The sequence below is a fragment of the Pararge aegeria genome, chromosome Z (assembly GCF_905163445.1).
Source record: "Pararge aegeria chromosome Z, ilParAegt1.1, whole genome shotgun sequence".
Lineage (NCBI taxonomy): Eukaryota > Metazoa > Arthropoda > Insecta > Lepidoptera > Nymphalidae > Pararge > Pararge aegeria.
The window spans coordinates 6,323,277-6,339,291 of NC_053208.1; the positions used below are offsets into that span (position 1 = coordinate 6,323,277).

At 37.0% G+C, this 16,015-nt stretch overlaps 2 protein-coding genes across 2 annotated transcripts; both read left to right on the forward strand.

The window, feature by feature from the left end:
* Positions 1–9,691: 9,691 nt before the first annotated feature.
* LOC120636470 lies at positions 9,692–11,355 on the forward strand. Its single transcript, XM_039907965.1, has 2 exons — positions 9,692–9,877; positions 9,984–11,355. The coding sequence occupies exons 1-2, from the start codon at positions 9,839–9,841 to the stop codon at positions 11,319–11,321; spliced, it is 1,377 nt and encodes a 458-aa protein (XP_039763899.1). The 5' UTR covers positions 9,692–9,838; the 3' UTR covers positions 11,322–11,355.
* A 1,097-nt stretch (positions 11,356–12,452) lies between these two features.
* Positions 12,453–15,173, forward strand: LOC120636410. Its single transcript, XM_039907882.1, has 3 exons — positions 12,453–12,944; positions 13,897–14,534; positions 15,086–15,173. The coding sequence occupies exons 1-3, from the start codon at positions 12,564–12,566 to the stop codon at positions 15,171–15,173; spliced, it is 1,107 nt and encodes a 368-aa protein (XP_039763816.1). The 5' UTR covers positions 12,453–12,563.
* The last annotated feature ends 842 nt before the right edge of the window (positions 15,174–16,015 follow it).

Consider the following 16,015-nt stretch of genomic DNA (forward strand, 5'->3'; position numbering starts at 1 on the left):
CGTTTAAAAGAGCTTCGTATGAAGCGTACTACCTTAAAGGGTACTATTACCCGTGTGGAAACTTTTGCAAAAGACCCTTCATTGGACTCAAAAGGTGTGGAGTTGGTGGAGGCTAGAAGAGACATGTTGATCTTAGCTTTTAAAGCTTATGAAGAGAGGCAGCTTGATATACTTGTATGTGATGAAAAGGATAGAGAAGACATTTCAATTGTGGAAGATAAGTATTACAGTGTTTGAGCCTTATTAAACAAGGCAATCAAAGTCTCGAAACAATCAGAGACATCCCAATCTAGTAATATTTCAAACTCAAAATTACCAAACATAGAGTTATCAATCTTCTCAGGAAAAGGCTTTACTCAATTCAAGCCGTTCATCGAGTTATTTCAAGCATTAATTCACAATAATAAATGTTTGTCTAATATGCAAAAACTATTTTAATTTATGTGACGAGGCACTTAATATTATAATTAATTTACCAATAATAAATGGGAGTCATTTATTATTGGAAAATGACAAAGCCATAGAGTTGTTAAACAAGCGTTATGACAACAAGTCACGTTTAATTAGCAATAATGAAGGCTTGCTCCTTGACCTGCCCGAGGTTCAAAAGGGTACTAAGGGCTGCATCTATTCGCTTATTTATCTCTGAAATACAACAGCAGCTGTACGCATTACAAAATTTAGAACAACCAATAGACAAATGGGATATGATCCTAATAGTAGGGGAGCCCAAGCGGGGATTTCGGGATTTACTAAAGCGCGGCAGATTAATATACAGGGGGATACCTTGTACCCGGTTAAGTACCTCCACAAAACATGAGGCCCATATATAAGGCCGCCCGTGAAGGATACAGGATCAGATTAGTAAAAAAAAATTGACCATCAGAAATTCTCGAGCGCGTCAGATAAGGTAGGGTGAGTTACCCGTGTGGGGTTGCTAGTCCCCCATCGGGCGCGTCCCCGGGTGGTGGATAGGGGAACGCCTCCCAGATATGGGGGGTACCGGGGAAACCCGGCGCGAACCAAAACTAGCACGAGGCGGGGTGGGGCGCTTCTGTGCGCTGCCACTGAGGGTGGGGCCTTACAGGCCGTGAGGAAGGACAACCTCGGTAAAAAATCACCGGTGTGGGTGGAAACGCCCAGCGCGGCGGGTTCTCCGGTCTTCATGGCCGGTGAGCGCTGGCTTCGGCCACCGTCGGGCAACCCGTAATCCGCACTGAGCGGAACCGGGGGTCCCGCGCACTGAGCGTGGGGCTGCGAGGAAGACAACCTCTATAAAAAATTACCCCAATCCTAAGGTTTGATGCCCGCCGATGGGATGCATGGTTGCTGGGAGTGCAGCCACTAGGGTGTCTGGGCAGGGTCCCCATTAGGCCCAAAAACAAAAATGGAAGTACGAATTGGGAAAAAATCTACCCGGGAGGGTCCCCGCGAGGGGGAATCCCTTGGTGCGTCACTAGTGGCGCATCGGCCCCATGTATACGGGGGGGCCACCGTTCGTAAGGAAGAGGAGAAGATTGTGGGGGGTTTAGTGATAGATGGAAACGTGCAAGGGGGGAAAGAATTGGTCGTTGCCTTAGAGAGGTGCGAGGTTTTAGTAGAGAAAGGGACAGAAAAGAGGAAGGAGAGGGAGAAAAGTAAGGAGGAGTCGTCCGTCAGGATGGACATGTCAGAAGAGGCCAGTTCGGACTGTAGCCTCATAACTGTAGAGACCAGACCCAGATCGGAGTCTGAGTCTTCTTGTCATGCGTCTGGCTCAGGATTTGGCCGTCTGTGGAAGGGGCCGAAAAGGCCGCGACTTGGGGAGTTCGACGTTCAACTGTCGCTGTCTTCTGAGGAGGAAATAAAAGAAGCGCTATCTCCCCGTCGAGGGAGGGGCAGGCCACGCCTCAGTAAGGGCGACGGTATGTCGACCGATGAAGATAGGCCGGGGACACCAGTTCCTGTGAGAGGTAGAGGACGTCCACCTACCCATGGTCGCTATGTCGGTCTGAGTAAAGCTAGGGAGAACATGGCAGAAGAAAAAGCCCAGGCGAAACAAAAGGCGGAGGATGACCTCCTCAAGGAGGCCGCCGTCGCCCGTTTTCGGCGGGAGACGCGCAAAGAAGTGGCATCTCCATTCGGGCAACGTGTGGACGAAAAGACCGCAGCCCGACTGCAGGACCAGGTCTGGGAAGACTTGGACCTTATTAGAAAGGTGCCCACTAAGTCTGCCCACTTAAAGGGCACCTTCGTGCGTGACCTGAAAGACGCTGTGGCTTCCATCAAGGAGACAGTAGAAGTTCTCGGGTCGCGCACCGTTTCGGATGAGACGCGGCGACTGCAGGCGGACAACACACGCCTGCAAGCCGAGATGGCTAGCCTCCGCAGAGAGCTGGCCCAATTGCGGACAGACATGGAGGGTATGCGGAAGCAGGTGTATGAATTTAATTCAATATTATTTAAGATTTTTCTAAATCAACTAATTTTGGAGCTGCAAAGTATCAATAGTTTATAATCGATAATTACAAAATATTTAAATTAATATGAAAATTTAGTTAGCTGACATATAAAAATTTTTAGAATTTTTTTTTATTGAAAAAATGATTACAAAAAAATAAAAAAAAAATTCACTTGTAAAAAAACTTCAAAAACTGTAAGTGCAATTTTTAAAAAATTTTTTTTTGTTATAATTTAATTATTAAAAATAAAATCAAAAAATTAAAAACGTCGGCTAACTTTAGTATCATTAATTATTTATTTAACATATATGTTTCTTATAAAATAGTTCACTATTTATTATTTAACTTAGTGATAATATCTTTTTAATTAATATTTATTTTAAAATAATGTTAATTACATGAATTAAAAGACAAATATTGTAGTACCAAATATTGTAGTACGAAACTAGATATTGCTTCCAACAAAGTTCCGGAAAATTATTAAAATCTTCTATAATATAAATTTAAAAAAATATGGATAGAATTACTATATTCGATAAACAAAATGATTAAGTCTGTATTAAAAATTTATGAACTCAATAAAAAGATACCTAAATATAATATTATATAGGTACTACAATATTTATATTTTTGTTCAAATATTTTAATTCATGAAATTACTATTATTTTTGAGAAAATATTAATTTAAAAAAAATTATTATCAAGTTGCATAAAAACTTAAATATTTAATTGACCATTTTTTACAATTGATTATTAATATAAATAATTTATTTCATATTAAATGGTATTTCTATCGAATTTGAAATTTTTTAACCAATATTTTTATTTTATGTTATACTTAAATTATTGTTATAAAATTTTCAGAGCGGGAGAGTCGAGCAACGTTCAGGAAGGCTTTCAGGATTCCAATAATTCATTCAGTACAGATGAGCCTGTCGCTCATGAGGATTCAGCATCACAAACGTGCTTCATTTGCCAAAAACAGCGTAAACGGCATCATGGTCGTGAAGTTCGTTTAGCTGTCAATAGATTCAAAACATTTGAGAATTTGAAAAGCGCGGCCACGGAACAAAATGATGTAAAAATGTTGGAAAAGCTCAGTTCTTGCTCTGATGATACCAAAATTCCCTACCATAAATGTTGCAAGGATCAATATTTACGCGATATTTATAAGGATGATAATAGCGAATTACTGAGGAAAAAAAAAGTTACCAATACTGCGTATACTATTCTTTGTGAAATGTTAGAAGAAACAGTGGTCAAGAATAGTGAATGTTTGTTTTTTGATTTCGTAAAAAAAGAATATCAAAAATTGTTAGAGCAGCAATGCAGTTTACTATCTAATTCCATCAATATTTCTTCGTTCTCAGACCGACACTTGGAAAGAAAATTGATGGAAACTTTTGACAATAAGATAAAAATTATTTACGCTGAAAAAAAAAAGTTTCTTGCTCCCTTCTCCGCCTCTGTTTTAACTTACACGGATTTATTTAAAACGATGGCAGTAAAAGAAACCATCCGTTCAGTTGCAACACAACTGCGTGAAGAAATTCTTAACTCAACCAGAAGAGAATTGCCTGAAAATTGTACAGCTGAAGATTTGATATTGGGAGAGTGCGATTATGTGCCAGAGCTTCTTCATTGTTTTTTGGAATCTTTCATTTGTGGTGATGTTTCTCATCTATCCCAAAAAGCACGGGAAAATAGAAAAAAAAAAAGAACTTTCTATTTTTTCCATTGGGCAAGATCTGATTTATGCAGCTTTTGGTCACAAAATTAAAACTTCGAAGCAAATTACCCTAGGTCTGGCAGTGAAGAGCTTATGCAACAGTAAGAAAGTTGTTAATATACTTTCAAAATATGGGCACTGCTGCTCTTACACAACTTTGGAAGAGCTAGAGACTGAGCTGACATTTTCAACGGTAAATAGTGATCACGTATGTCCTGAAGATATTCAACGTCGCCCGGACTTGAATACTGGTGTCGCATTCGACAATTTCGACCGCTTCGTAGAAACCCTCAACGGCAAAGATACTTTGCATGATACGGTGGGAATAATTTTTTAGGATATCGTGCAGAATCCGGATCCGGTGTCATTGGAATCTTCTAGCCCTTCTGCAAATGAAAATTCAACAATCGATGAGATTGTGCATGGTAGTTTTCCAGAATTTTCCATTACTACTCCAAAAACAAAAAAAAGAAAACGCAGGGCTTTTGAAGAAGTTACTTTTGAAATGCATCCATTTACTAAGAAGTTAAAAATTACCACCTGGAGTCAGCTAGACATCTCAGAGCTTAATAAAGCTCCAGACAATTTGAGTATGTCGAAACAGCTGGACGTTACGTGGATGTTATTACATAAGTATAAAATATCGAATGTTCCAATGTGGGTAGGATTTCACAGTAAGATTTTGATTGACGATTCACGAGTTCAAAAAGTTCATATCTTACTCCAATTAATGAATCTCCCACCAACCATTCAACTGTTTTGAAAACTCTAGAATTGAGTCAGGATATTGCAAATGAGTGTCAAGCTCCCTACATCCAGATCACCTATGATCTAGCTATTGCTCGCACTAGTTATTGTATTCAAGCACAAGAATCTCCAAGATTTGATAACATTTTTATTCATTTAGGGGCCTTTCATATTGAATTGGCTTTTTTTAATGCAGTTGGTACTTTTATTGAAGATTGTGGACTGAGCAATATCATGACTGAATGTGAATTGATCGCTAATGGTTCAGTGTCAGGTTTTATTAGCGGAAAAAATTATAACAGATGTAAACGGTTGCATTCTCTCGTGGCGTTGGCATTGCAACAATTACATTTCGAAGCATTTTTGGAAAACAAACAATTGACAGTTGACGAATCAGTGTTCGAATATCTCACCACATTTTTGGCTCATGAAGATGTCTCTCCTCAAGTTCAGCATGCAGAAACACAACGTCTCATTCAATCTTATGAAGAATACACAGAAGACACATTAGACGGCAAGCACGGAAGAACGGCGCAATTTTACGCAATGTACATCGATTTTATAAATCTTTACCACTTATTCATTAAAAGTATTAGAGTTGGAGATTTAGAATTGTACATATATACCATTGCGAAAATCGTCAGCTTATTCTTCTATTACAATCAACCAAACTATAGTCGATGGCTAGTGTACTACATAAATTTACTGCAACATGTAGATAACACACATCCAGGCCTCCGATCTGAAATGGCGAAGGGTTCGTTTGGAATCAGAAGAACCAGCAAGCCTTTCTCACGAATTCCTGTGGATTTAACGCTAGAGCAGACGATAAATGGTGATGCTGCTCGTCGTCTTACTGGAATTGTTAACCTCACAAATTCAATTTCTGCTAGACAACGTTGGGCTAAAAATCATGGAGCGCGAACAAGAATCATATCTCATGTGCTTACTCGTGCAGGGCTTGACAGAAACTACCATGATATTGCTGCCGATCTACACCCAGATCGAATGAAAAAACAACACATCCAAATTGAAGCTTTTTCGAACAGTGTCCTGCAGACCATCAATCCATTCTCTTCTTCAATTGATGCGGATCAGTTGTTTAACATTTCAACGGGGCAAGCTGCTTCTCTAGAAATTACAAACTGTTTACTAAATACAGGGTCTGGAGGAACATTTCTGCGCGATCAATTCATAATGGAATGTAATTTAAATTCAGACAGGTTTCACCAGCCAATAAAAAAAAATAAGGTGCTAAGTTTTGCAAGCCTCAAGAAGAAAAAAAAAATGAAAATTGGTGAAAAAGTGCACGAAGTTACATTGCAGCGGGATTTATGCGGACGGTTATTAGCTCTATCTCTTGACACGAGTATAGACTTGGAGAAAGTACTTTGTTTTCCCATAACTCCTATGCCGTTATCACTGTGCCATATAGATGGTTCTTTAAACAAGCCTGATAAGTCAGTACTAATTCACGAGCTAGAGAAACAAGTTGAAGATATGGAGCAACCGCCACCCCAAGTTGACCTTATAATTATAGATGGCTTCTTTTTTTTAAATACTTTTAAAGAAATGCCCCGTAGTTTTGGAGGTGTGTCAAAGAAAATATTACAATGCCTTGTCAATAACGCTGCAAGTAAAGTTGCCATTGTATTCGATCGCTACTTCACACCCTCTATCAAGGATTATGAGCATTCTCTTCGAGGTAGTGTAGATGACAAGGAATCCCACATTTCCGGTCCTCAACAAACACGAACAGCAGAATTTACGAAAGACTTAAAAAATATAAAGTTTACAGAAGCTATTGTCAAGTTTTTGATCGATCATTGGGCTGATCAGGAGATGGCAACGATTATCGGTAGTAAGGTAATTTACATAATACATGATTTGTGTTATGAATATTCTGTTACTGATAATAAAGTAACACGCATCATTAATAATGAGTTGTCATGCCCTGATCACGAAGAAGCGGATACGAAGATAGCATTTGTTGCTTGCCAACAAAATGAAGATTCTACCATTACTGTCAGAACTTCTGATACTCATATAGTGGTCATCATGTTAGCAAATATGGAACACCTGCAAGCAAGAGTAGAAGTTTGGATGGATCTTGGAGTTGGCAATGCCCGCCGATGCATCGACGTATGCGCTCTCTACAAAAAATTAGGTACAAAAATTTCGAAAGCGCTTCCAGCTTTGCATGCATTCACTGGTTGCGATTTCAACCCAGCATTGTACCGACGAGGGAAAAAGAAACCTTTGCAATTATTAATGAATTCAGAAATTTTCCAAGACGCATTTCTGGATTTGGGATCAAAGGAGCATAATGTGCAGGATTCTTTTAACATTATACAGTCTTTTACTTGCCACTTGTATGGGTTAAAAAAATTAGACGATGTCAATCAAGCCAGGATTGTTTACCCGGTTAAGCCGGTGATTGTTCACAAGTCTATTTACCTAATAGACTTTTTGAGTAGCTCTGGAAATACACCGTCATCTATACATTTGTTACAAATTATGGCAATAGTTTTCGAGAAAATATTTACCCCTTTTTTAATCAAAGATGTAGGAATTCCATCCGAGCCACATTATCTACTAGATTTCAAGTTTAAAATTATGTGTTTAATTTCATTTTCGTCGGTTGGCAGAAGCAAAAATGAATTTACAGGTGAACCTATGGTTTGAATATTTTGCTTTCGAGTAAGTTCTTGTTCACTTTTTTGTAGTCTAGTCAAAATATTATTAGATAAATCACTGCCGATTTGAATAAAATAATTATTCACGTAGTTGAGTGAGGCCGTAGGTATAGGCTTTATATGTAATAGCTCTGGAGAACTATTTTCTTTATTATTTAAATTGCACATTGCTTTAATAACATCCCATTTATCTTTCAGGGTTTTCTTTTTATTATTTATTTCATCTCTATAGTAGTTATTTTTAAGTGTCTTAAGTAATTTATTACAAGTGTTACGATAACGTTTGTAAGTTATTTGAATTGTATGATTATCAGGATCTTTACGGAGCTTTTTATGAAGATTATCACGATTCCTCATGCATCGGCATAGTCCCGGAGTTATCCAAGGTTTTAAATTGGTCTTACGTCTAGATAATTTTAAAGTAACTGTATATTTATTCATTGTTTCTTTGATAAGTCCCACAAACATGCTTGTCATCGCATTAGAGTCAAGATTAGAAAGAATTTGTGACCAATCTAATTTACTTAAGTCTTCTAATACGGCATTAAAATCAGTTTTTGTACGTTTATTAATATGTTTAGTAGTTTTAATGTTTATTTTACGCATTGATGTCAAAACACAATAGTGGTCCGTTAGTGATGTATTACAAACAACAGTAAGGGTGGGTTGCACCAAAATTCTAGTTAAAGTTACTGTTAGGGTTAACTATAACGAGAATCTTAACGAGCGTTAGTTCACATCGTCGAATTGTGTTGCACCATCATAAAATTCGCTAACGTTAAAGTTATTCGGGTTACTAGTAAAATGAGGCATTTATGTCCCTAAAGATGCGTGGGCAGTATTTTTTCATATGACAATACTTTATGAAAATGAATGAAAATCTATTTGAAATTATGGTTCCAGTAACAATTTGTTCTCGATCAAAACAATCCGGATTAGTATAAGAATTAGTCATTTTTTTAATTAGATAGTTATGCAATGCACAACATGCCATAACGACGGATTCAATTTTATTTGGCTGTAAATTTATAGCTGTATGAAAGATTCTGAAACGTGAGGCCAGAATGCCAAAGGCATTTTCCACAATCCGACGTGCTCGTGAAACACGATAATTGTATATTTTATTATCTATTGAAGTCAATTCTGCTTGTCTGAACGGTTTCATTATATCAGATCTCAACGGAAAGGCATCATCAGAAACAAAAACGTATGGCAAACGTCTCTGACTATTTCTCACAGCTTCTTCGCTTGGAATTTCCAACTGGTTATTCTGGAGATTTTCAAAAAATTTTGTATTTTGTAATACGCCTCCATCTGAAACTCGCCCGTTCGTACCGAAATCACATAGTAAAAACTGATATTGAGCGTCAACAACAGCCATAAGTACCATGCTGTGGTGTTTTTTATAGTTGTAAAATTCCGTTCCACATCCTTTAGGTGGAATAATAGCAATATGTTTTCCATCTATTGCTCCAAGTAGATGTGGAAAGTTCCACCTTTCTTCAAATAACGCACTAATTGCTTTCCATTCATTGCATGTTCGTGGAAACTGAAACAAAGAAAATGTTACAGATTAACGTGATGGAATCATCGGGTGCAACATCAGTGTCTGAAAATGAGGCAGCGCATTCGGAGTTAGATGTTTCTGAAAATTTTTCTGCTCCGAGTCCTACGGCTTCCATCTCAACCATTGCTTCAACTTCGACTGGTCATGGTTTAGCACCTAAACGGCTACCGAAAAGAAAGAATAATGAAGATTTAACAAAAGAAGTTTTGCAATCTGTTCAGGACCACTTTAAACAGCCGACATATAAAGAGGATCGCTACGATATTATTGGAAAAATGGTAGCATTGAAACTTCGAGAATTTAAAAATAAACAACAACAGTTGTTAGCGGAAAAAATAATAAACGAAACGTTATTCGAAGCTGAGATGGGAAATCTTACAATGTCACATAGGGTAATGGCTCCAAGAACAATGATATTAAATGATATTCAATCACAATCAAGTACTTCCATTTCTATGCCATCACCATCTCATAACTCTATTCCATCACCGTCGCAATATATAAGTATAGATACTTCAACTCAGTTGTGCGCGCGGCCCTATGTGTGCGTGCGCTTGTAAATATACAACTTTCATTCGTGTGGCAGTGACGCGGCAGTCGTCGTTCGAGCAAGACGTGTTCCTATCGCTTTTTCTTACGGGTACAGTCGTTTACGAAAATGTCTAGTTCTTCACGGAAAAAATGTTTAAGGAGTCAGGTAAATATTTTTTATTTTTAAATTTAGATGTAATGAATAGGTATTTATTATGATTCTATATACGAAAAAATATATCCTTGTTGACGTTTACGTATTATTGTTTTAGACTCGAGAAACCATTGCTAAGGTATACGAATTTCTGAAAATAGATGCGAGAGATATATTGGAACTAGTAAGTGATCCAGTTTGCAGTGCAAGTCCAATTTTAATATCGAAACTAAGTGAACATTTAAATAGCGTACGGAAAAGAACAGCAATGGCAGTGGGGGTATCAGAGAGAACAGTTACTAATATATTGGCTGAAGGAAAAGAATCTGACTCTAAGTTTAAATCTCCGCATAAAGACCGTAAAAAACGTTTAAAGAAGTTAGAATTAGACAACTTTAACGTTGATGTTATACGTTCCACTATTCAAAATTACCATTTAGAACATCGTGAGTTACCTACCTTGCTAAAGTTGAAAGGAATATTTCAAGATAAACTTAACTATGATGGAAGTATTTCGACTCTGCGTACAGCTTTGTTAAAGTTGGGATACAAATGGCGAAAAACTGTGGATAACAGACGTGTTATTATAGAGCGGCATGACATCCAAAAACTACGATTTTCCTACCTAAAAAATTTACTCAGATACCGTCAAGAAAATCGGTGTATCGTATATACAGATGAGAGCTATATCTTAACTAATCATGTTCAAAACAAAGGATGGGGTAATAAAGATGGACCACCTTTAAAGAGAAACCTGTCGAAAGGACAAAGAATTATCATTGTGCATGCTGGTTCAGAACAAGGTTTCGTACCTAACGCACTATTGACATACAAAGCAAATAGTGTTTCTGGTGATTACCATTCTAACATGAACGCGGAAAACTATGAAAAGTGGCTAAAAGAACGTCTAGTACCGAATCTTCCACCTAACTCTGTGGTTGTGCTTGATAATGCCTCATACCATAACGTTCAAAATGACAGAGCCCCAAATTCGAATTCCAAAAAAATAGAAATGCAGAGATGGCTGACAGAAAAAAATATAGCTTTTAATCAAGATATGAAAAAAATTGAACTGTATGATTTGATTAAAAAAAATAAAGAAAACTATATCTGTTACAAGATTGATGACATACTTCAGCGATATGGCATAAAAGTTCTTCGATTGCCACCATATCATCCTGAACTAAACCCCATAGAAAATGTGTGGGGAATTTTAAAAAATTATATTGCTTCGCGTAATGTCGACCAAAATGTGACGGAAATAATGAAACTCATAAATGAATGTTTAAGTCAAATTGATGAAGGGATGTGGGGTAATACTTGTCGACATGTACAAAAGAAAGAAGAAGAATACTATAGACATTTTGACATGGAGTCAGAATTCATAATTAACCTTGATGAGAGCAGCGAATCCGAAAATTCATCATTTGATTTTTCAAGTAGCGATTCAGAATAATGTTCAATAAATAAACATTAAATTACCAAATAACTGTTTTTTTAAAAAAAAACCCGTATATAACCCGTAAATAACTGTATTTGTATTTGTACCCGACTGTACCTCTTGTCACGCACACAAAGTCACTGTATATGTACAAGGTTTACCCACACATAGGGCCGCGCGCACAACTGAGTTGATGTATCTATACTCCAAATCAGTCACCCATAACTCAGCCTCAGTATTATGCTGTCGCACTAGCTCCTCAGACGCCAATAATAGATACTATGAGTGCTACTACGGTACAACTGTCAATTCCGGACTGGACAGAGGATACAGCTGGATCATATGTATCGCGATTTGTAACCAACACCGATGTGATGTGATGAGAAGATGATTTATTTCATTAAATAAATTTATAATAATAATAATATGAGTAATTTTATTACTTACCTTTAAGTAGTCCTTGTGTAAAACCTTATAAATTGCTTCACAGGTTTCTGGTATGATGGCGGAAAGTGCTTGTGGCGATATTATTGTAGAAAATTTTAAACATTCATAAGATCTCCATGTAGCTAAAAATCTTAAAGTTGCCGTTAATCTTTCATGAGGTGTTATAGCATTTCTCAATATGGTGTCTTGCTTTTTTATTAATGGTGTCACTAAAGACAGAAGGTGTAAATAGGTATTCTCATTCATTCTCAAATAATTATTGTAATCTTTTGGAGTAATTTTCAATTCATTTATCAAGGAGGTGTGTGAATATGATTTTCTCAACAGAAGCCAGTGTTTACACCACAATTCGCGTTTTTTTCGTTTTCTTCTATTTTCTTTTAACACACACATTAGCCCTACGATCGCTAAAGCGTCGTCTCTGGAGGCCATATTGATAAAAACTGAAAGGTTTTGCTTGAAGGTGTGTAGGCTGTATGGACTTACGTTTTATTTGTACAGTTGGACTGTACAGTTAAATCGCACAGTTAAAACTGAAAGTATGTAGCGCCTATAATGCCTCATACATACGTAACGATTTATCGTAGCGATAAATCTGTGCAGACCAGTTTGCGCAGTTTTGTCGATCGTGTGTATGAAAAATCGTTGTCGATAATCGTTCGTCGGTGGCAGTTGCAATTTCTTTCAGATAAATCGTTGTCGATTACATTTGCACAGTTTTATCGTTGCGTGTGGACGGCGATCGCTCAGTTCGGCAGTACTTCACGGAGCTTGCTAGTGTGCGCACGTGCACATCGCTTTCACAGAAACATGTCGGAAGACGAAAGAGTTGGACAGCGCGAACTACTTCAAGATTTTATAGAAAGCTACAGAAACGAAACTTGCCTTTGGAAGACTACAAGTAAGGATTACCACGACCGCAACAAAAAAAATGCCGCCTACGACAGGCTAATCGAAAAATACAAACCCATAGATCCAAATGCCACCAGGGATACAGTGGTTAAGAAGATTAATAATCTTCGAACTACATATAAAAAAGAGCTCAATAAAATAAAAAAATCGTGTAAATCTGGAGCAGGGACTGACGAGATTTATAAACCTCGTTTATGGTACTTTGAGTTATTGAGTTTTTTATACGATCAAGAAGTACCAAGACCATCTACATCGAATATTGATGATGACGAAAATGAGGTAAGTTTTTATTTCTGAAAAAATATTTATTGCTTAATTATATTACTCGAATACAAGTCCTGTATTTTGACATTAATGAACAAAATTGTCTTGCCAAGGAACTTTCCCTTCAGTTACAAAATACGTCATAAATTGACTTCTTATCTGATTTGCTGTTTGAATTGTACGGCCTTGTGTAGTTCTTTGTAATGGTTCAAGTGTTGAGTCGTTGGTTGTGAATCCTGACGTTATCGTACCTTCCTCATAATGTTCACTATCGAAACATTCTGAAGGAGCGTATGAATTAAGCGATGATGACATCAAATAATTATGCAAAGCACAGGTTGCTCTTACGACTGACCCAATAGTTTCAGGCGACATATTCATTTGTGTTCTGTAAATTCTGAACCTCGCCGCTAGTATACCAAAAGCGTTTTCGACTATACGGCGTGCTCGCGATGTCCGATAATTATATATCTTCTTAATTCTACTATCTAAGTCACTTTGCCGAAATGGCTTCATCATGTCCTTTCTTAGAGGAAACGCGTCATCAGCTACAAATACATATGGCAGTATTCGTGGACTATTATGTAACCTTTCTTCTGTAGGAATATTTAACGCCTTTTTTTCAAGTTTTTCATAAAATTTTGTATTCAACAATACTCCGCCATCGGAAACCCTTCCATTTGTCCCAAAATCAACTAACAGGAATCTGTATTTTGCATCAACGATTGCTAGTAATACCATACTGTGTCTATGTTTATAGTTATAATAAAACGAGCCACTGTTACTTGGGGGCACGATTTCAACGTGCTTGCCATCAATAGCACCTAAACAGTGAGGAAAGTTCCACTTCTGCTCAAATTCTCTCGCTATTATTCTCCACTCTTCTTCTCTTTTTGGAAACTGTAACAAAATGAGTACATGATTAGTATAGTAATTTCAGGAATATAATAGTTCTTCTATTTTACAGACGCAGTCAACCACCGGCATTAGCTCAACGAGCTACGATTGTCCAGACACCGATCGAGACACACCAACACTGGCCTATTCCGACAACGAATCAGACACACCGACCCCGGCAAACCGTTCTGACAGCGAACGAGCTACATCAATCTCGGGTCGTGTTCGGCCAAGACCAAAAAAAAATACATTAACTGAAGACGTACTTAAGTCCGTAAATGATCATTTTAAAAGGCCTAAACAACCCGATAATCGTTTTGAAGTTTTTGGCAAAAATGTTGGGATGAAACTACAAGAGTTACCAAAAGAACAGAGAATTATAGCAGAAAAAATAATTAATGAAACTCTGTTCTTGGCTGAAATGGGTAGCTTAACTATATCACACACTGTAAGAAAATATGATGACTTTGCAAATACTACTTTTTCCACACAGCCACACATTCAAAACTTTTCCTCTGAGCCACACATACAAAACCTTTCCACTCAGCCACAAATTCAAAACCTTTCCACTGAGTCACACACTCAGTCACACACTCAAGTCATTTACACTCAACCACACACTCAAAATCTTTTCACTCAACCACACACTCAAATCATTTACACTCAACCACACACTCAATCATCAATAGAATTAACATCACCATTAGAGCCAGACCATACACAATCTGATTTTATTTTTATTTTATTTTATTCATTTATTTGTAATCAACAGCGTTGCATACAATATAATTTTACATTTAGACTTAATGCTAAAATAAGGCCAAATAGGATTACAATCCTTAGCTTGACAATTTACTTAAATGCTATACTTAAACTACTAATTACAACAGGTTTGGAAATTTGAAGAAACTAAACAATTTAAACAAGCTTTACAATTTAACAAGATATTAATAATACAAAAGAGTAGTAAGATAATTACAAAAGTGTGTGTGTGTGTGTTTGTAGTGTGTGTGTGTGTGTGTGTGTGTGTGTGTGTGTGTGTATGTATGTGTGTGTGTGTGTGTGTGTGTGTGTGTGTGTGCGCGTGTGTGTGAGAGAGAGTATGCATTGATAATATGTATTTATGTACTATTATAGATATTAATATAAATATTATAACTTACACGTTATTAAGTTTCCGATGTAGGCTAGATATTTCTGTTTTTAATTGTATTTTGGATAAGTGAAAAAGATCGATATCTGAGTAAGTTTTATTATAGGTACGTGCCAGGCGTAAAAGCACGGAATTTCGAGCGTAGATTGTATTTGATTTTGGTACACATAATAGCTGCGGTTTTCGAGGCCTAAAGGAGGAAGCATTGAGTGAAAATGCAGACAGCAGTCTAGGACAGTCAATTCGTCCAGTCAAAATAGCTTGTAGCAGTAGCATGTCACTTTGGTTTCTTCTTAGTTCCAGGGAGTCAATTTTGTAATGAGTACAGGCTTCTTTGTAACTGTTAAATTTTTTGAATTCTTTGAAGGCCAGGTACTTAAGAAATTGTTTTTGTATTGATTCAAGCCTATGAGTATGTATAATATAATAGGGTGACCAAATGTTGCATGTGCTAAAAAAATATAAAGAATGAAAGGCCCAGGTATTCAGATATTCACTATAATACCCACAATGTTCAGGATGGCACTTAGATCTTTCATTAATTAACAGTATTATTGAAGCTAAATACCTAGTTTCTTAGCAGTACTTATTTATTCTCATGACTATTATTCTTCCTTCCTATTAAAGTATTAAATTTATAAAAGACATCATTAAATCCCACCAACCTGCTTTAGAGCAGTGTTGTGGGTCTGTACTCTATAAACCTGACTTCCCAAGGAGTGAAATAAAACAACTGGACTGACTCTAATACTGTATATTAGGCTTCTCTATAATTCATATTACTTGTTACCTTCAAATGACTCTACTACCAGTTCGGAATGCTGTCTTCGGCAGAGAAGACCACTGGCAAGAAACTCTACCGTTGCTCTTTTATTCAATCAATTAAAACAAGACTTATAAACACAATTACAACATTATCATATGTTATAACGCTAGGCCCTTTGATACAAGACATATAAGACAGGTCAAACATAAATACTATGATCACTTATAACATCAGGACTTTTGAAACAAATTGTTTGTACAGAGCAACCTC

Coding starts and splice junctions, on each gene's coding strand:
- LOC120636470 (XM_039907965.1), top strand. CDS start 9,839: ATGTCTAGTTCTTCACGGAAAAAATGTTTAAGGAGTCAG. Junction 9,878..9,983: donor AAAAATGTTTAAGGAGTCAG/GTAAATATTTTT, acceptor TTATTGTTTTAG/ACTCGAGAAACCATTGCTAA.
- LOC120636410 (XM_039907882.1), top strand. CDS start 12,564: ATGTCGGAAGACGAAAGAGTTGGACAGCGCGAACTACTTCAAGATTTT. Junction 12,945..13,896: donor TTGATGATGACGAAAATGAG/GTAAGTTTTTAT, acceptor TCTATTTTACAG/ACGCAGTCAACCACCGGCAT. Junction 14,535..15,085: donor GAATTAACATCACCATTAGA/GCCAGACCATAC, acceptor GTTTTATTATAG/GTACGTGCCAGGCGTAAAAG.